Here is a 21603-nt window from a genome sequence, read left to right on the forward strand (position 1 = left end):
CCGTTAAGATTAGCGCTAATGCGTTTCCGCCCTCTCTGCCGCGGGGCATCTTCGCCGCGCTCGTCACAAAGCCGCGCGGGGAGAAAGTGCCGATCGGCAGGGATATTAGGCGCGCTTGGCTTGGAAACCGTTTTGGTTTTTTTTAATGACAGCTAAAATATAGCAAAATAAGGGTGTTTGCAAACACAGGGTGGCGCAAGCATTCTATTTTCGGACTCACCTGTTTTGGAACCGATTTAGTTCAGTTGATTCATTTGTGCTTTGTTTGCCTCGGTTTTTGGTTTACGCCGCCGCCTCCGGCCGCCGTTTGTTCCGTTTTGTCGTGAGGAAAGACGGTGTGGCGTCGCTTGAGAGCAGTCGCTGTCGGTGACGCACGCGTTGTTCTTTCGCTCCGTGAAATCTGGCCGAATCTCCGCAAGTTGTACTTTCTCTGTGTGAATGTTGTCGTTTCTGATAATTAGCCCAAAATGTTGTCGTTTGTTGAGCCAACAACTTGTGACTGTGGTTAACATGCTAGCTGATGTTCTATAGTGCTGCCTTGTATGCGTTTAGCTCCTTAGCATTTTCCCTTTGCTCTATGTTAGCATACGCATTGATAGGTACTCATTTGTATCTACTTAACGTTTTGTAGAAAAATGAATAGCATTGATAATTCAGCTATGACTAATTTAATCATGGTCATTTATGTACACTTTTGTACACGGATAAGCTATATCCAACTGCGTCAAGTGTGCGCTCACGCAACGCCGCCACCTACGGGAATGTGTTTGTAACCGCAGTGCTTTGCAAACCTGAATTTGACATCGGAAATGACGGAGAATGGATATGGAAAAGGGAAAAAAAAAAAAATAGCAGTTGGCGTGACCGGCAGTCAACCCGGGCGAGCGTTTTGCCAAGCGGGTCACGCCTAACGAATCGCCTTTACGAGCCCGCGTATTCTTAGCTGGGACGCTTAATTCGCAGGCGAGCGCGCGGCGGCCGCAAACAAAGCGGCTCCTCTTGCCTAATGGCCCCCGAGGCCCGGCCGCTATCTATTGATCTGCTATCAGCCAATTTGTGCCTGACTTATGCCCCTTCTTAATTCCCATTACCGCGCACACCGAAGCCTTATCGCCGGCCCACAATGGGCTTCTTGTCACCGGGGGCAAGAAAAAAAATACGCTCGTGACTCCTCGCCGCTCCGTGACCTCCGCGCTAGGCTAACGCTAAGCGCTTGCCGACGCATCAGAAAATTGCATCTCCCCCCCCCCCGTAAAAAAATGCAAGCCATAAAAATGTCTTGGCGATGACTAGTCTCCGTCCCGGCCCGGGCTCCCTTTCAATTATGTTTCCCTTCTCTTTTTCTACAAAGAGTAATAAAGGCATAAATTGCGGCTGGGGCAGAAGGCGCGGGGGCGGACGCGGCGCTTGAAGGTGCCGTAAACCCGCCGCAAAGTCCGAGATAAGGATTTACAGTTATTTAACGTGCTCCCGCTGCCCTAAATCACCCGGCAAAGACAATCAAACCTCGGCTGTACTGTAGCTAACCTTCTTTGTTTGCTTGAAAAGGGAAAACGCGCAGTCCTTATCTTATTCTTATTCCCGAGGGGAAAAAAAATGCAGGATCACGCTTACAATGTTTGCGCCATTATTACCTGATTCTGGGTCAAACTGGTTTACCTATATTTCCCATGTTATAAGCCGCAGCGTTTTTGTTTTTTTTTTCCACCAGTGAGAGCATGTGATGCTTGCAGAAGGCGAAGGAAAATCTTGGAAAATATTTTTAAATATTTTAGTACTTGCAATTCAAAACATTAGATTTTTAGAATTTTTTTTTTTTTGGGGGGGGGGGGGGGGGGGGGGGTTATATTTTTCCGTTTCACGTCTCGCTAACTCGCAAAAGTTGAATTGAGGCAACCTCACGCTTGCGGCGAGCCGACTTTGTTGTGTTCTTTGTGGTTTCCCGCAAATGTCCAGAAATGACGCCATTAGGCTAGCGCTACGCTCAATTTCAATTTGAAACCCTCCCCCTTTAAACCCGTCCCCGGTACAAGTCAGCCCACTTATCTTATTTCCGAGCCCAAACGCCACGTGCCTAGTTAGCCGCGTCAAAAAGAATCCTTGTTCACTCTCGGCTCCCTCCGCCCAAACCCATGACTCGATTCCATCGGCGGGAAGACATCCATCTTTCTTTTGGCTTAAAAATATGGTGCAGGCGTGGGGGTAAAGCGCTCATTGTTCGGGCAACCCCCGGCGAGCGCGCGGCGCTCGTAGCGTTCAAACGTCCCAGTTGGAACAAAGGCGCCTTGAGCCTTGAAACCTTGGCCCGGGCGCCCGGGAGAGGTCCGCCGCCGGCGCTCGCCGTCCCCGGGTTCGCGACCCCCGCGGCTATGATAAATGTCGAGCGTGACGACGTCCCGCTAACGAGGCGTGCCGGCGCCGCCGATCATACGCTTATTGAGCGGGGAGGCGTAAAGGGGGGCCCTCTAATGCTACATAACAGCCTATTTATGTGGCCCGCGCAGTAGCGGCCGTCGCTTGTCGGCTCCCGTCTCGCTCGGGGGCCCGAACCTCTAAAACCTGTTCGAGGAAATTAAACACCGCGTCAAGACATATGCTGAAAGACGATTGGGTAGAGTTAAGACTTTGAGATGATTTATTTTCACTTGGCTTCCCGCTAAAATGGGCGCGCGTTATTAGGCAGCAACTGCTTGTGTCATCGCACACTAAAGCTTTTGTTTCCCGGCTGTCGCGGACGGGCGATATATCGCTCTCAGCTGTTGACGTTTGTTGAGAGACGTTCATGATGTCGCCCACAGCAATTAATGCGCTGGATCTTAAAATAGTCCCGCGACGTTGCCTCCTTCTTGACCTCCCCCACCCACACAGCTCTGGCTTTCTGATCGATTGAATTTTTTTTTTTTTTTTAGCGTTTCCGCACCCTCGATCTCTTTTCGACTAACCCGCTTTCAAAAAGGGTCGGGCCTCACTCACGTTTGGATTACAATCGGAACATTTTGCCTGGCGGGTAATCAAAGGAGAGACCCTAAGGAGGGTGTTTTTGTCACAGTTCGGATCCCGACCCGGACGGCTAGGCCCTAGGCGTGAAAGGCATTTACGAGATTTTGCGCCGTTCTGTGGATGTTTTGCGCGGAAAATAGCAGCGACTCATACAAGCTACAGCTTGGACTTGGGTGGCTAGTGGCAGCATGCTAACAACAAAGACCTTTTGCGTGAAAGCCGTTTATTTCCCAAACTTTACAACCATGTGGTTGCCATATATCAAGCCGCCGGAAAAAAGCTAAAGGGTCATGTATAGCCAGATGGCTTTTATTTTAGTTGAGGGGGTCATTTCATCGTTAGGGCAGACCCCCCAGTCTGTCAAGTCCCGTGCTGAGTGGGGCGCGGGGGTGGAGAGGCAGGTGCTAAGACTGTATTGAGTGTGCGAAAAACACATGCCAAAGTCCTCTTAAATGGCCTCTATTTTCACCGCGAACCCCCATTAACACCCGCCAGATATAGAGTTCACCTCAAAATAAGTGGCCTCGCGGTGCGGGGTGCATACTGGCACAGGTGGCACTCTTTGCACCTGCGCTCACGTGTGAGCGATGCAACTCGACCCCTTGGAAGAGAAGCCCCGAAATGACGATGGAACGGCAAGCTAGTTTTTGAAATTGCGCCAATCAACTATGTTGAACTGAGTGGAGGGGCTTCATTTTTATATATATATATATATATATATATATATATATATATATATATATATATAATCGTTAATCATTGTTTAAAAAAAAGAGCAAGTAATTTAAGTGTTGGGAGTAATTTAGAAAGTTGATATCTCTGGAATTTGAAAGCGCCACTGCACCCCCTGGTGCTGCGGAGGTGCAATGACTCATCCCACGGCAAAAGCAGAGCCTGTTCGCATAAATCATTATTAAGAAAAAAATCAATGATCGTAGTTTAGAAAAAAAAATATTGCAGCAATCGAAAAAGTTTAAATCTCGACTTTCATGGCGCAGCCGCACCACCCGGTGCTGCGGAGGTGCAATTACACATCACGCGCAAAATCAAAGCCTGTTCCTCGTACCCCCCCGTACGTGCCCCCCGCCCCACCATTCGCTGCAAACGTATGTGAGAGGAGGCCAACGTAATCTCATCTCGGCGGCTCTGCGGGAACAAAAAAACGACGGCGGAATCCAAACCGCGCACATAAACAGGGCCCGCTGCGAATTTTTGCTGGGACGTAAAAGCCCCGATCAAATCCCGGATGCGGGAAGTCTCCGGGGCGTCGTCCAAAACTCCGCCGCCATCCATCAGCGATATTGCCGTACGGGACGCGCGGAAACTGCTTCTTTAAGCATTTCTGCGGGAGGCATAAAAGTGTATTTACGGTCACGGCGGGCAGGTATAAAAGAAGATTGGCAAACATGAAAATCAAGTCGTCTCGCGGGTGCCGTGCGGCCCGTGCCGCCTCCGTAAATCACGGACGGGCGGGGGGAAAACAACGCCTTTTTTTTTTCCCTTTCCGCATTCCCCGGCCCGTTATCGCCCCGGACGTCTTTCCTCCCGCCTCTTGTCGGCGCTCTAATGAACTTCATCCGTCCGGCCGGCGACACGTCGCGCTTTAATGGGAGCCATAGTTTAGCGTTTATGACCCGGCGCCGAGATTTAAGGATGCTGAGGATGGTGTTTCCGCGCGTAAGTGATGCGGGATTGATTTCCTTTACAAACGTATGAATCAGAGGGGTGATTACGGCTGCGCCCGGCTCTTTCGTTCTACGTCTCCTGCAGGACGCCGCCAAATCCAAGGTAGAGGGGCGCGCCTCGCCCACGCCTTTATCCCGCCCTCGCATCGATCCGCCGTCTGGCCGACAGAATGATATGGATTGTTTTTTTAGGCCGATTTTTGCCAATGCATTTCATTAAGTACGTCGTATGTATAATCCTGGCCATTTACGCTTATTTTATGTTGCACTACAAACTATGACTTTCAAGCAGTGACATCCACAAGAATTCTTTGTACAAAAAACCCTAACATTTGTTTTAAATGAAACATTGCAATGCGTTGGGGCTAATCGAATCTGTTTTTTGACACCCCTAACACAATTAGAACAATTTTTCATCAAGTAAAACTAGCCTAACATTGACATAGATGTTACTGAAATGAAAAAGCTCTGGGGTTTTTTTTCAGTTGAAACTTAATTTGACATGGCTAAAATCGTTAAAAAGCAAAATGACCCCCAAACTAGACTTGAAGTCAAAGAAGCTGCCAAAAGCAAGACAGAGTACACGTGCCTGGAGGTTTCCAAGACCCCCGAGATAGTAAGCGGATCCACAAGGCCCACATTCACCGGCACCAGAACCCCTCGGCACCCCGCTCGGCACCCCGCTCGGCACCCCGCTCGGCACCCTCTGACACGCGCCCATAAATCTCCGGGACAGACGGCCACTGTTCTGCTCCAAGCGACGCACCGACTTGCGGAATGCGTTTGGAGGTTCCCTCATGACGATCGTTCCCCGTTGCCCGGCTTCATTGGCCCTCCTCCGACTGCACGGATGTCCCGAGGTGACTTTGAGCCGGGGCGTCAGCAATGGGGAAAACCCAAATCCGATTGACCCCTTTTAACCGCTGATTTATCTTCATTTCTCAAAAATAGCAATATCTCTGGGTCAATATGACCCGGAGGTGTGTGCATCGATCCAAAAGTCTTCAAAACTCTTTTTTTTATTGTAAACCCATTCCCAAAATGACAAAGGCATCACTAAATAGATTTTTTAATACATGTATTTTTTGCCTCAACTTTTTCCCCCCTTTACTTTGAGCGTTTGTTTGTTTGGCTTCGACGCGCATGTTTCGTTCCTCTCGTCGAACTTCCGGAGCGTTTTGTTCTTTACTTTCTGGCTCGTTGTTTCCCGATTGGCTTATTTTTTACTTGTCGCCGGTACTAAACGAAATTGCGCAGTTTACTTTGTTTTGGGCCTAAAGGTAACACTTTTTTAAAGGCGTTTTAGACAAAGAAAGAAACAACCGAATCCCAGAATCTTTGTAAGGACAAACGAGTCAGGGGTGTCAAACTCGTTTAAGCTTGCGGGCCGCATTCAGGAAAATCTATTTCCGTGTAGGCCAGACCAATAAAATCACGGTATACATTTAATCCTGTCTTTTATCTCCTCAGTGCTACTTAAAAAAAAAATCTGGGTGGAGAGTTTGAAACCTTTTAGTGGCATTTCCATTGACTTTGATGAGGGGAGATGATTTGAGTTACAGTCTGAACTGAACCCCACATGCACCTCCTAAAAGCGTCAAAGCAGTTTATTTTGTGTGAGGCGGAACAAAAAAATCACACTATAGAAAAACAAAAATCTGACGCGCAGTCGTTCCAAAGGACGCTCGCCGTTGAATTCGTCCCCCCCCTCAGCGGCGCGCGTAGCAGTTTGGAAAAAGAACACTGAGATCTTCTGTCTTCTATATCGCACACACGAGAAAAGTCTTATGATGTAACCGCAATAAATCAAAGACCCTTAAAAAAGGATCGTAGTGTCCTGATTCGCAGAAAGAATGAAAAAATACACACACACACACACACACACACACAGCCGCCCTTTAGCGTCTTTCAAAGTCGAATTTTTGCTCCGAGTATTCGCCGTCATTTTCTCTTCTTTTTTTTTTTGTGCCGCGTTTGATGTGCCGCATAAAGCTGGCCATGATGGATGATAACTCGGGGCGTCGCGCTTTGTTGTGGGACGGGCCTGTGAGATTTGAGGGGGCGGCTGCTTCAAGGCAAGAAAAAAAAAAAAAAAGAAAACATCTTTGAAGTTTTTGAATGATTGCAAGGCAAACACAAATAGAAGATTCCAGCGCGCTCGCACCAATAAACCTTCTTCACTCCGTCTTCAGTGTTGATTTAGCGGCCGGGCGCTACTTGATGCCACCTGTATGGAAAATGCCATTTATCAAGTTTACTGATGTGGACCCCAAAAATATTGCCGCCCCCCCGCCTCGCCCCGACATCTGCTCAGCATTTTAGTTCGAGAAAGCGTGCCAGCAAACGTCCAGTCTTCAAAATAATGAGTAATACGAAACGCTTTGTTGAAGCCAGCTTTTTTCACCCATGTTAGCCCGCTCAAAGAGCTTTTCAGACATTTTCGAATTGCAAAAAAAGAATCCGATGGAGCGCTGCGCCATCTGTTTCGGATTTAGTCAACTTCGGAATCACGTTTGTAGTCGTAGCTCTGCGTCTTTTTTTTTATTTTTTTTTTTTACAAATTAACAGCAAATGAATACACTGTTCACTATTTCATATATAATTCCAAAATGCTTTGGATGCTGCGGGTACTAGGCTGAAAAAAAGATGCCTGGAGATACCGCTATAAACGTAGTTCCAAAGTTCAATAGGACATAGATGGTGCAGAACTATTTTAACTTTCTTTTTTTTTACTCCAATACGCTATGTCCTACTGGCGGATACGGGACTGAGAAAAAAAAAAACATCATTAGCGTCATGTTCCAAATAATTTGCTCTTTATTTGAAAAGGGTTCCGTTGCAGTCACGCCATTAGAAAAAATGGAATCAGATTTCGTGAAATCTTATTCAAATTTCAAATGCCACCTGGGAGTCGTTGGCGAAGCCCCGTTTGAAAGAAAGCGTTTCCCCGCTCCGTAACGGCGCTCTTTGAAGTTTCCTCAAGCAGCCTTAAGTCGCTAATGGCGCCGCTCTTTACACTTACGAGCAAACATTTACCAGCATTTAATAAGCCTCACCTACCAGAGCGCCGCGTAATTAAATCCGCCTGGCGGCCGGCCATCGTCATTAGTCGCGCGGCTCCGTTGCCGATAACGCGTCTCTTATAATCTTCGCCGCGAGACATATCTTTGGCTTTCCTGAACTATGTTTACCTTGCAGAAAATTGCCATCTTTATAGGCAGTTTGTTGGAACCGATCGCGAGCAAACGTTAACTTTGTCAGAATCTTCAAATAGTCGAGATCGGCGAGTGCAAAAACGGCGACTCGTTTGGCACATCCATCCATCCAACAAACAGCTAGCATGCTAAACCATAGTATGCATCATCCATTATCCTAACCAGCTGGCATGCTAGGCTAACTAACACCATCCAACAACCAGCTAGCATACTAAGCTTTTTAGCATGCATCATCCATGATCCTAACCAGCTAGCATGCTAAGTTAACTAGCGTTATCCATCCATCCATCAACAAGCAGCTAGCGTGCTGAGCCATCTAGTACGCGTCAGCGAGCCAATTTCATTCTTGATGATATGATTGTGAAAACAGATTTCAATAAAATATGCTCTTTCAGGGGAGGGGGTGGCTCCAACCGATTTATGACATTCGACTTGATTTCAGTGAGGAAAGATTATTTGAGCCTGCTGATAGAGTGAAGTTTGGGTTTTTTGTTTTGGGTGGGGTGGGGGTGGGGTGGGGGGTCAAAATTGTGCGAAACGGCTCGTCTGTTGCAGTGCGGTTTACTGATTGCGAGCGAGTGAACTTGAGGGCCTTTTTTTGGCGAGGGCGGCGCCTGAACTTTTCTTTCCGCTCATGCCAAAATATTTCGCACGGCAATTAGCTCCGGCCTCATTTGGGTCTCCGGTCCCGCGGGGTTAGCGGAGCCATTCATCATCCTCGGGCCTTGGAACGCCGCCACTCCAACTTAGGTACTTTTTGTAAACAGTCACAAGCTCTTTCCGCTTTGAAGGGGGGGTCATTTATTATTGTAATTTTTTTTTTATGCTTTGCCGTTCTCTTGGCACGGCTCATTTCTCGATAAGAGCGACGACAACAGCGGAAAAGCCGAAGCGTCTTGTTATTTACGCCGGTCGTAACCCCAACGACGCGCGGCCAAATTTACGGCGCTCTTTATGAGCCGACTTGACATTTAGCTCATGTTTACACACATATAGGCGCCAGATAAGTAACCTTGTTAGAGCGCCCGTTAAAAGCACTATTCCGGTTTTATGTTTGATTGCCGCCGCGCCCAAAGCGCCGGCTGCCGTACCGGTATGTTATATGGCCTCCGAATGCCCGCGGGGCGTCATTAAGAGGCGCGGGGGATGCGTCCCGGCTCTCCGCTTCTTGGCAGGTGGTCCCCCGTCCGTCACGCGTCCCAACCGCGTGCGTCCGTCTTCATCACTCGGCGTGATGGAATTAGAAGGCGATCTCTTTGGCTTTTGTTCAACCCTCGCGGAAATATCGGGCCTGTTTGACGGCGCTGAAAATACCCGTTAAGTCCGACCTTCCCTTTAGTCATGCGAAAAAAAAAAGTAATGCTGCCCTGTGATACTGGAGTAAAAAAAAAAATGCTCTTGAAATATGAGCCCAGTTAGCGTAATGCTAATGCTAATACCTCACGGGAAACACGCGTGGACACAATTTTTTTTTAACACAAACGGTGAAGCAACACAGTTTTGGTGAGCTCCATCTAGTGGCTGCGTAACGCAATCCCAGCCACCACTGTAGCTTCTATTCTATGCACTTAATAATGCATTGCGCCTTATATATGAAAACATTTTTAAAATAGGACATTCATTGAAGGTGCGATTTATAATCCCATGCACCTAATACAGTACAGTGGAAAAAAACATTAATTTGCAAGTTGCCTTCAACTTTAAAACTTGTTTTTTTTTTTCTTGGGGGGGGGACAAGCATTTGTTGTTGACATTCCCTTTAGAGCAGATCCATCTACTGGATGCATAACGCACTGTAGCTTCTATGCGCCTTATAATGCAGTGCGCCCTAAATTTGAAAGCAGTTTCGAAACGTGTCATTCATTGAAGTTGCGCCCCCTATAGTGTGGAAAATACGGTAGTTCCGGCGCAAAGGTTAAGATAAAAAGCGAGCGCAATCAAGCAGTAAAAGAAGATGACTTCTTTCCCAGGCTCTTTACAAGATGAATTGTGTTCCGCTGCTCTAATTTTGAATCTTGCAATAAAAAAGTCTATTTGTCTCTGAGGAAAAATGACATGCCACATGCTGCAGATGGATTTTTTTTTTGAACAATTACAAAGAGAAAGCCGTGCTCTTCAAGCCTAATCACGAGCCGTACGTTTGAGCAGACGGGCGAGGCGCCGGTCATGTTAGCGCATGCGCCTCTTTCCTATTTGACTGGCCGTCACCCGCAACGCTCTGCCGGCCGGCCGGCCGGCCGCCGTTCTGCCTTTTCCGCCACTGCGGGGACATTTTTCATTGAAAAGCCGCTCGCTTGTTTTTATTCCCCGCTCTTTTCCATCACTGTCAATGCTTTGGTAACTTGATTTTTTTTTTTTTTTTTTTTTCCCCCAGCGGCAAGAAATAAAATTGTGTCCACAGCTAATTTCCTCTCATAGGTCAGCGCCGTAATTCGGGCACTAAAACTGTCCCGATTGGAATTTGACACTTGTGTGATTAATTGAGTCAGCTGACGGGCTGAACTTTTTTTTTTTTTTTTTTTTTTTTCGTGAACAAACCTAATAAAGAAGAGATCCAGTCATGCGGCAGCTGGCCATAGCGTGTAGACGACGGCTTGTTTTCTTTTTCTTCTTGCTGCTCATCTTTGACCTGAAAACCGACCTTATTGAAATGAACGGACCTGCTTGGATTTCCTTCCAATGCTTATGGTAACAAAATAGTACTACTTACATATAATATACATGTATACGATTAAATATCATCAATAAAAAAACACCTGAAGGAAAACGAAATGTTATTTACCTTTGAAGAACGTTGACGAGCTACTTACGGCCATGATCCCTAGCGAGGCTAGCCGAGCCTAGCCTCGCCTAGCCTCGCCTTCTTGGTATTTCTTGACTATCTCCATCTTGGTTTCCATACTAATAATCTTCTTACGTCTACCTTTAACATCACTAGCAATATCGAGACCCACGGCTGACTAATTCAAGTTTGAATGAAGCACTAAAATGCACAGTAAATACAAGTCAGGTTTTTAGCGTGTCGGCGTCTTAGTGACACCGTGACGCCGACCAATGGCAGATCGGCATCTCAGTGACGAGTTGCAGCGCAGGCAGTTTGAGGTGAACAGAAAATAAGAGCAATGACCTAAAAACGCCTGAAGAGGTAGGCAAAACAACATAAACACAGCCAACCCCACAGGTCACGACAGTTCTTGATGCCGCAAAGCGGGAAAAATGCCGTTAATAAGGGACGCAAACACGTCGTATTCCACTTCGTAACGTGTAAAAAAACGTAAGCCGGGGATGGCGTAACCCAGGGGTCCACTGTGTTTTTTTTCGTCCCCCAAAATAGAAATTGCACTTTATGCGCTGTATATGGTGCATCACTCTACAAGGTCAGCTTTTCCAAAAATGGAAGCTTTTACAAGATATTGTGCCCAGCCGCATCATCCGCTGCTGATAGTGTGTCAGTAAAGGTGTTGCCAGCTTTGAAATTTACGGTGGAGTAGCTTCAAAGTCCCACCCCCCGGAGAAAAACGTACCACATTCAAAACGGGACATCCGACCCTTGCATCTAACCCTTGAACCACAATTGAAGACGGCGAGTGTCATTTTAAGCGTGGGGGGAGGCGGCGCGGGAGGGTACTTTGGCCACGGTTCCCCCCGATGAGAGAGGCCAACGGCGGGCGGGCGCGCTGCCATACATTCAGACGCGGTTAAATTAGAGGCCGTTTACTGTTCTCGGCGGCCATTCGTCTTAGTCAACGTTGCTGCGCCTCTCGCAAATTTGTCACTAAGCGCTTCCACATGCCGCCGCCGAGCAAAATAGCGGCTTGGCCCAGGCTCCTCGCCTAGCCTGTGCTTAATTAGCCATCTCCGCGCACACACACACACACACACACACACACAATAGGCCTACCGCTCATTAATCACGCGCAAGTGGCAGTCGACAAACTGAGCAAGACGTTTTTTGGGAACCCCCCGCAAAAAAAAAAACCAAACAAAGTTTTCCACTCATAGACAGAGTCTTGACAGAATGCGGCTTGACAGAATGCGGACACGGCATCCCGTCCGCCGCCCGCACAAGATACCTTCAACCTTTGGGAAATTGCAGCTTTTTTTTTGGAGGGTGAGGCTTTTTTGCTCAGGCCGGTGCCATGTCTTGGATCAAAGTAGTGCTTCGGCGCCAGCTTATGGCACAGTAAAAACCTTGCGGAGCGGCTTCAGATGCGGTCGTCACGTCTTAGCGGCTTCTTTGCCGAGGCTTTCTGTGGGTATCGGCAAATAAATGTGGTTTAATGCTATATACTGTATGTGTTTGGAAATTCAGAGCAAGTTAATTGGAACGTGACGCAACATTTTTATAGTGACTACTTTGCAAAACTTTTCATGTCTTTATTTTCTTGCCGTTGTTGTTTTTTTTTTAATGAATGCATTAATTTTAGGGACAAATTCTGGTATTTTCTTTGCTACCGTGTATAGGGCGCACTAAACGTTCGGGAGCTATGTAAAAACGATCGATCGCAGAACAGAATAAAATCTCATCTTCCTAAATTCTTCAGATTTTTTTTGTTAAGTTATATATCTGTTGCGAGTGTGTTTCAAATTTTCCATATTGTGAGTGGTCAGTGAACAGTGGGACAATTTTTTTAAATTTATTTAAGTGGAGGAGGGTTGCTGCACTGAACACCAGCGCGCTGTCAGTGTGCAATTATGAAATACAAATCTTATGACTTCAGTTGAACTAAGGACAAGCCTTGGGAATCCTCTTGCCAAATTTACTGTAATTCCCCAAATAAAAGTTATGATTTCTCCAGCTGATTCAATTAAGAATAGTATGGTTCGAGAGGGTATTAATTTCTTAATTACAGCCTTTTGCCATATACATAATGATAAAGTCCAGCCGCGTCGTGAGCGAAAGGAAAAACAACTGGCGAGGCGTTCACTGACCGCTCACAATGTGGGAAATCGGAAACACACTGACCGCGCAACATACGTAACATGCGGATATGAAGAAAATATGAAGTTTCCAAGATGATTGATTGTGTTTTGATATGGTTTTGGTGTTGGTGCTACTTATACATGATAACGTAGAAAATACCAGAATTTGACCTCAGAATTAAGAGTGCGTCTTACACACAGGTGCGTCCTATATTTGGGGAATTGCGGTAGATTTTTTATACTGCATGAAAATTCGGAGAAAAACATGATAATGCAGGTATGAAAATTGGGCAAATGTATGTGTTTTTGTTATCGTGAGCAATTATGTGTTGACTTTTTTTTTTGCTGTTTTTGTCAGACAAGCAAGAGACAGCCACAAGGTTGACCATGTGCTTTACTGTGGATGGGATAAAATGGCCTCAAGTCACTACTTTTGTCTTAATTTGGCTACTCGACTTTCTCAATGACACTGGATGGAGCAGAGGAAACAGCAAATAGGTGAGTTTTTTTTTTTTAAATGAAAAAAATACTGTTAGATTCAAATCAATTTGTGACTAGGCGAATTTGTGAAAAGTAAATGACAAACATGTTTGGCCAATTTTCTGCTGTAGAGATTTTGAAGCTTTTTGGGAGACTTCTCCTGAAGTTATAGCTGTGAGCTGGGTAGACTTTATCAAATGCGTAGCTGCTGAGTTTACTTATCGCGTGCAACATTCAATCAAATCATTATAAATGCCACCCCCCCCAAAAAAAAAAAAAAAAATCCCTCACAACACTTAAATTTGCTTGTTCACGAAAAAAAAAAAAAAGACTGGCATGTCATGGCCGTGCTTGTATATGGTAAAGATTATTCCCAATGCATGTTGGCCGGAATTGCGCTCAAAGCATCTATGTGGCATTTGCAGACTTATTTTTCTTTCTTTTCTACTCGGACGATTAAAGAAAAACACATCAGCGAGAAGCGAAAGCATGGGAGAAAAACATGTGGCCCGTGGGTCATATAAGGCCCTCAAAGCGTTTGATACCGCATTCATATCATTACCATTGCACACTCTTGCCATTTTTTTTTGGGTCAAATATCTTCTCAGCCTTGTGATCTTGCATAGAAAAAATGTAGGCTTCTTTTTAAGTGCAAATGAGTGTTAGGCTTCATGGTGCACCCCCCCACACACACACACACACACGCAAGCGATCAATAAATCAATGATCATTGTGAAGAAAGCTCCTTATCCATCCATCCATCAAGGTGCAGACAAGCCCGGAGGCCTGACGTTCGGCTGGATTTTAAATCCTTTGGGGCGGGGTGGGTGGAGTCCCTCCAAATAACGAGCATCCACTCGTTGGAAGTTATATTATAATTGTTTTTTTGTTTTTTTTATTTTTGAAGTCACGCTTGAAGCTATCTCAAATAAATACACTGATCCCCACATGGATCCGGTCCCTGCATCAAGTACATAGAAAACTCATTGGGCCTAAATCTCTTTTATAAATGTTGTATGTATAGATATATATATATGTTTTTTTTTTGTTGTTTTTTTTTTTTTGCCTTGGCGCGTTACTGGTAGCCCAGAGCCGAGGCCGTGGTCAGTCTTTGCCCGTACAGGGCGTACGGGGAGTAGTAAGGTCCGGTGGCAGCCGGCACCGGCACGGGGGCGCCGGGGGCGGGCAGGGGGCTCTTGGAGTACGGGTGGTAGCGGCTGCCCAGGCCCAGCGGGTGATGCGGGCCCCGCAGGGCCAGCGCCCCGGGGCTGGACGGCCCGCCGCCGCCGGCGCCGCCGCCGCCGGGGGACGGCACGTGCATGTGGCAGGCCATGGCCGCGGCCAGCGACGGCGAGCCCGGGTAGGCGGCGGCCAGCAGCTTCTCCGAGCCGGCGCCGGCCGCCAGGGCCGTGTGAGTCCGCAGGTGGCCCAGCAGCTCCTCGGAGCTGGAGAAGCGCTTGTCGCACGCGCCGTTGGCCGACACCCAGTTGCACGCGTGCGGGAGCGGCTCGTTGGGCAGCACGAAGCCGTACGGGTACAGGGGATGTCCGCCGAACGTCGGCGCCGACGACGGCACGCCGTGCAGCGGCTGCGCCGAGTACAGCAGCGGGTATCCCGACTTGAGGTCGTGCGCGCACGCCGCCGCCGCCGCCGCGGCCGCCGCCAGGTGGCTGGTGCAGTGGTAGCTCAGGCAGTACGGGTCCCGGCACAAGCCGGCGGACATGAGCGACGGCGGCGACGCCCCGGCGAGCGGGCTGCTCCCGGCGCCGGCCTTGCCGAACTGCGGCTTGGCGTGCTCCTGCAGGCTCATCCCGGGGGGCAGGAAGGGCTGCGGGTAGCCCGCGTAGGCGCCCGCTAAACTCCCGGGGTAGGAAATGGCGGCGGGCGGCAGGGGGAAGGCCGCGTGTCCGGCCTTGTTGTAGGGCGAAACCGGGGCCACCAGGCCCGGGCCCAGCACCGACGAGGCCACGCACGGCGAGTCCGACGCGACGGCCTTGGGGCCGGCCGCGCCCTCCTGGCCGCCGCCGGGGCTAATTCCACTGGTCCTGTCCGGCGAGGACGAGTTCTTGCCGCGATCGCACTCCTTTTTGTCGTCCTTGTCGGCCGCCTTGGCGTCGCACGGCGGCGGCGGCGGCGAGGCGGACGCGCAGGAGCCGGGGCTGGCGCCGGGGCTCGGGCTGCCTGTCCTGGGCGCGAACGGCGGGCAGGTGGCGCTCGGCACCCGGAAACCGCTCTTATCTCCGCTCGGGCTCGACTCCTTCTTTGCGTCCGACGACGACTTGGCGTAGGGCTTGAAGCTGGACTTGTCGTCCGCGCCAATGTCGCTGATCTTCAGGGGCCCGGCCTTGCTCTCCTTGTCCCCGCCGGACGCCACCGAGGAGAGCTTGGACGAGGCCGGGGGGTCCGGCTTCCCGATCTGGGAGCAAGTCTGAGCCAGAAGCGCCAGCGGGCTCTTCTTGGCGTCCAGCTGCGTGCGAAACACCACACACCCTTCAGAATTACGGACATTTTTGATAAAAAATTTTTAATACAATGTAGGCCTTTTTATTTTTGGGGGACTTTGATACTTTTTACGCACGCTGGAATCGAGGGGCCGGCATGCAAACAGTCTGGTGGTAAAATCAGAGAGGTTTGGCAAAAAAAACAAAAAAAAACACGTTAAAACTCAAACGGCGATTGCACACTGCGTATTTTTTAAACGGACTTAAACTGCAGCCAGACCTCGTGGAAATAGCAAAGGAAGTCGTCGTTTCTTTGACATTTTTCGGAGTTTTTTTCCGCTCGGTCCGTCTCCGGCGCGAAGATGGCTCGTCCGTGCCCGGTCGCGCTCGGACGGACTCACCTCGATGGGGCTGATGGGCGTGGAGGGCAGCGGCTGGAGGTACTCCGGGTGCATGATGTGTCCCGCCCGGGCCGTGAGCATTTTCAGCAGCTTGATGGGCAGGCGGCCGGCTTGGCGCTGCGGGTCCGCGGGGGAGCAGGCGGCGCGGCTGGCCAACGGGCGGCTGGCAGGCTCGGCTGCGGCTGCGGCTGCGGCTGCGGCTGAGGCTGCGGCGCCTCCCTCCCCGGACGAGGAGCGGCTCTCCCACGCTGGGTTGCTGCTGTATCTCAGGACGGACAGCGCGGGGGATGTGATCATGACCCAAAGCTCGCGCCGATGGCCGAGAGGGGCGCGCGGGCTCCCCGCAAACGCTCGCTTCAAGCCTCGGGCGCGCCAAAGCGGTAAATCCTCATGGACGCGCGCGGAAGTGGACGATCCGCCGTAGTGTCCGTGTCCGTCGTCTCGCCCTGTCCCGTCGGCGTCCTGTGACGAGTGCGGTCGCGGGTCCGACGGGCGCTCCGATTACGGGAGGAGGAGGAAGAGGAGGAGGAGGAAGAGCGCTAGTGGCTGTGGTTCGCCCAAGGAAGGCACACATAGGATCACTCCGCCCTCCACCCAGGCGCGTCCCTCTAGTCCGCGCAAGACGATCTCGCACGAGTTGATCCCAGGTGAAAATGACGCGCAGAGGATGCCTTTCACGCTCGCGGCTCCTCTTTTTTTTTTTCTCTCTCTCTCGCCGCGTTTTCACGCGTAATTGTAGCCAACGCGTGTGCGCATGCTCAACTCGGCCGGATTCGCCTCGACCGGTCCGGGATGATCTCATCCAGGCTTTCCCCGACCTTTAGGGAGCCATCTGGCGTACCGCAAATCATCTCGTCTAAATAACCGAGCCGTTTTGAGCTCTCGCATGTTTAGGAATGTTGGAGGTTCACTCCCGGGACCTTCAGAACCGCGAGGCGGACCTTACTGTCCTGAACAAGAGCATGTTTGTCGAGCTAAAGTGGCATGATCTTTCTCGACTTCTTGGACATTTTCCCCGCTTTGATTACTAGCATCTGTGAACCATGTTAATGCGTGAAAACGGCTTTACATCTTGTTATCTCTCAAAATAGAATACAACTAAAAGATCAACAGTTTTGTTTGTATTGCTTGTCTTACCGGGAAAAAAAAAGAAAATTAGGAGTCCTATATATAAATATCACAAATGTTATACTGTAATAATGCCCCCGTGTTTGAAGATAATTGCCGAAAAGACTTGCTAGCGCTCACTTCTGTAGGTACGGTCAAACTTTTTGTCGTTGTTGAACATTTAATACAATCCAGACTTTGGGGGGGGACATGGCTCCAATGGCGGCGTACTTCTGTATTGGGTATCAGGCGCCTTCCCTAGATTTAAGAACCCGAGCACTCTTGTTAGCATCAGCACAGTTTCAATCTAGTGAGCAAATGGTGGCGACGTAGAAAAGCCCGCGATGAGCCCGTGCTACTTTCCGGCCGATACATTTTCCCAGCGCCAACATGTCGTGATGTGCGGGAATGCCAAAGATGTGAGCTGTAGTTTTCAGCTTGTAGTGGTGAAAGATTGATCGGTGGACTTGCCCACAACTTGGAACGTGGGGAGGGGGATACCAAATATGGCGGCTGCTGGCCTTTTTTTTATCTTTTAAATGTGGGCCTCGTTGCATTGGTTATCTTCAAACATTGCAATAGTTGGACTCGTTTGACCGATCGCCGTTTTGCTTTCCGAATTCAACTCAGTATCAAGTCACCCAGCGCCAGTTGAGCCCACTCGCACGCGAAGCCGTTCCCGCGCTGACAAGACAAAGAGTCTTTTTTCGGAAGGCGCACGAGTCATTAAGAAGTAACCGGCGGCGGGGGAGAACAAGCAACATGGCCGACGCCGGCTCCCGTTTTCACGTCCCGCCGATGCGGCCTGGCATCTGTCGCTTCCCCGCGCCGCGTGCCAGTTATCTGTCAGCCGTCCGCATTTCTTCTCCTCAGTCACATTCGGGTCAGCGCCCCGCGCAAAATAAAGAGTAGAAGGGGAAGTGTCGCCGCCTGAGCCTTCCATCATCTCGGCCTCTCTAATCTTCCTGTAAATCTCTTTAATGAAAGACAAATACCGGGACGTTGCTCGGCTTCGGTTCCACGGGCCCGGCTGTATTTCACCGTTGCGAGCGGGAGGCAGTTTCTCTTCTTAGTGAGCCTTCAGGAAAGAAAAAAAAAGCTAGCTTTGAATTCCCAAGTGGGGAACGTAGCAAAGAGATGGCTTTCTTTGCTTGACTTATGAAATTGCTCTCTGGTTCGCTTTATTCTTCTTACCGGTAAAAAAAAGATATACATATATCTTAGTGCTGGGCTATAATATCGATATATTGCGATACGAAGTGACGCAGTACGCGTATTGCAATACGACGTTCCCAACATCGTTTTGAATCACCTTTTTTTCATAGTATATATATATATAAAAATATATCTTTTTTTCAAATCAAGCCGCTCGGCTGTGGCTTTTGTATCGTGATTTTTGTCATATGATGAATTGTTCCAAGCACTTGAAAATGCTATAGATTTCTTTTTTTTTTTGCCCAATATATTGTAATACGTATCGCAATACGCCTTTGCTGTATCACAGTACAGTATATGGCAATACACTTTTTCACGACTGTTTCTTCGTGTTAGCACCCTCTATTGGTGAAGGTTTTCGCCTTGTCTGCTCCACAAATTCCAGCCGTTGCCATTGAGTATTCATTGTTGCGTACAAGAAATTGTTCAGTATCGCTATGCTTTTTAGCGATTTCAACATGTCTTCCGGCAGCCCTAGCGGTGGATTGAGTCACTGCATCCTCTATGCCTCAAGGTTTTGTGGATTCGCAAACACTCGGAATGCGCCGTAAAAACGTTTAACCTGGCTACGCTAGCCAATTTTTCTGTGTGACATGTTCACATTAACAATGAAAAATGTCACTTTACTCACCTTCAAGACTAACCCTCGTTTTCTAAAAGAACAAAGGTATGTTCCCGAGCAAAAAAAAAACAAAAAAACACGGGCGGAGCGCCGAGTTTTTCTGGAATAAATTAACGACACGGCATCGCATCCAAAATGACATTCTTTACAATGCAAAGAGTGTTTTATGAAAATGTCTTGCGGTGGCCATTAATCACGAACCGAAGCATTTCTCAGTTCCCAGCGTTCCCTTTTGAAATAGAGCCACTTATCTTATTACTCAATAGCCTATAAATGTCTTGCTGATCAGGCGAAAGTTAAACAGATGCAAGTGTTTTTTGATTGATAACGGCACTGCTGTTTTGGGCAACGGCCTGTCAGCCGCTGACACGGCCGCTTGACTTATTAGGACAGGGAAGGGCGAGCATAAATTCCCGGCGTCAGCCAAAAACTCTTTTATTGTGGCCCTGATGGATGGGCCGCCGAGGCGAACACCAAATTCCCCGGCTCGCTCCCTAAACGGCCGCACATTTTTCCGCCGCCGTCCTCGTAATTCATGACTCTTAAACAGAGAGTCTGAAACCTCCCGCTTGTATTTCACCCGGCCGGGACCGCTTTATGGACGGGCCGCAGCCCGCCGCCAATAAGGCCGCTTCAAAGTCGGAGGCGGGCTAAGTCATCGCCAGCTTTCAAACATTTTGCAATTTGGACCCGCTCCCTGGTCGTAACTCAGCTAAGATTCCTCGGATTTATTTTGGGTTCCCGCGCGCTTCCTCTTCCTCGCTCCCGATGTTCTCGAATTTCTTCTGCTTATCGGCGGATGACAACAAACGGACGCGCTGGTCTTTCGGGCCTCGATTACCGTAATTCCTCAAATCCTGCGTGTGGGACGCACCCATATGCTATTCCTCCACGTTATTGTTTTTATCCCGCTCACTTTTGTTGACGCGTTTTAACTCCGTTCCGATTTTTCCGCATCACGCCGTTCCAATTTCAACATTTTCCAAACGTTCGCCCGAGGGGTGCTTGTATTTTCGGTGTTCCGAATAGTTACCGTTTTCCGGCAGTTCCCAATGTTATACCCCAAAAATTGCCGTTAGTTTTCAATGAGATGTTAAAAGTTTTCCCATCCGCAACATTTGGCTCATTCGTGTTGCATTATGGATCCTTTGCATTCGACGTCTCGTCCATTCACGGGGACCCACAACTCTTGCAGCGCAGCAGTATACAGCGATAATCAATCGACGGCTAGCGCTAACGCTAACCGCTGTTCGGCTAGCGGCGATCGGCTATGATGCTCTTTTTTTTTGTTTTGTTTTACAATTTCATCGTTAGCTCATGCGCTACGTGAGCATTCGCTACGCCCGTCGGGAACTGCCGACTTAGGTTCCAAAATAATGTCCCGCTACCAACACTACAGCGGCGGTGCCATTTTGGCTCGGGAGGGGCAGTCGGTGGCGCGCGGCGGGCGTCCCGAAGCCGCAACCCAATTGGCCTTCGCATGCGAGCAGAACTTCTCTCCCCGCGGCGACGCGTTGTCGTGCCGCGTCAAGGCGGCGACGGGCCGATTGTATGTGACAGGTAAAAAGGGGAGATGACGGGCGGAAGGTGCTTTTGTTTCACGGCGCTCTGAAATGCGACGCTGATTGCTCGTGTTTAATTGATTGGCCTTGCGCCAAGGCCCGTCACATGAATAATGCTTAAGTACGGCCCCGCCGCGTCGCCCGCGGTGGCGCGTCTGCGGGGAAATTAACAGCTTTAAATAACTGCCGTCTGCCGGCCAAGTACTCTGCCTTTTATGCTCGCCGGTGGCCTTGCGCAACCCCCGCTTGAAATCTTACCGCTGGTCCGCTGGCACCTTCCATGCACGAGGAAAAAAACCCCAGCAACGCTCTGGCAAATATGTTCCCGTCTGAATTTGCAAGTCTTGGGAAAAAAAAACAAAACAAAAAAAAACCTGAGTAATCGCCACCCCCACTACAATAACTCATTCAGTGCCATTGACGGCTACAGGCGTCACAGACCTGTTTTTACTCCATTGACAGGTATAAAAGTAAAAAAATGTATTTTCGCTGGCCCATAGTGAACGAGTTAATCATTTAAATCGTAAAAATGGAAGTTTGATTCGCTCAAAGGTTTATGGTTGAAGCCTATGTGTACTTGCGTATCATATAGTCTGCTACAGTAACCTTTATTGCCAGTGTGATTAATAATTATAATCTAGGCTTTATGGCCCCTTAAATAAAATTTCAATTTTATGTATTTATTTTTCCTCTCGCTTCATACCGGGGGATTTTGAATTATGATTTTTTTTACCTGAAGTAATATATCCAACAAATATTTGATTTAAAAAAAAATCGACATGAAAGAATCAGACAAATGTAATGTTTTCACATTCATAAAAAATAGCTACTAATAGCATGTACACGACTTGCAGTGGCATAGTTAGTAACCATCATAAACACATCTTGGAAAACGAGCATCCAGTTTTCTGCCGCTTTTGCAAAAGCTCAATTTTACAACATGGCTCATTTT

General features: G+C 48.7%; 1 protein-coding gene and 1 long non-coding RNA gene across 3 annotated transcripts in view; one reads left to right on the top strand and one right to left on the bottom strand.

Annotated features, from left to right (window-relative positions):
- LOC148410003 (uncharacterized) overlaps positions 1-21603 on the top strand; it is an 82200-nt gene that overhangs the window by 5852 nt on the left and 54745 nt on the right. For both annotated transcript variants that reach the window (XR_015868434.1, XR_015868433.1), the window contains exon 3: positions 13182-13321. This is a non-coding gene — a long non-coding RNA (uncharacterized LOC148410003). The remainder of the gene's footprint in view (positions 1-13181; positions 13322-21603) is intronic.
- Positions 13195-16982, bottom strand: LOC148410005 (zinc finger protein 503-like). Its single transcript, XM_088439416.1, has 2 exons — positions 16146-16982; positions 13195-15770 (listed from the first exon to the last, which is right to left on the bottom strand). The coding sequence occupies exons 1-2, from the start codon at positions 16440-16442 to the stop codon at positions 14379-14381; spliced, it is 1689 nt and encodes a 562-aa protein (XP_088295542.1). The 5' UTR covers positions 16443-16982; the 3' UTR covers positions 13195-14378.

The sequence above is a fragment of the Hippichthys cyanospilos genome, chromosome 17 (assembly GCF_059441005.1).
Source record: "Hippichthys cyanospilos isolate Australia breed blue-spotted pipefish chromosome 17, RoL_Hcya_1.0, whole genome shotgun sequence".
Lineage (NCBI taxonomy): Eukaryota > Metazoa > Chordata > Actinopteri > Syngnathiformes > Syngnathidae > Hippichthys > Hippichthys cyanospilos.

What these genes read in the sequence shown, in the direction of transcription:
- LOC148410005 (XM_088439416.1), bottom strand. Translation starts at nt 16,442, where the DNA reads ATGATCACATCCCCCGCGCTGTCCGTCCTGAGATACAGCAGCAACCCA. An exon ending in CGCCCATCAGCCCCATCGAG is followed by an intron (nt 15,771 to 16,145) that starts GTGAGTCCGTCC and finishes TTTCGCACGCAG; the next exon opens with CTGGACGCCAAGAAGAGCCC.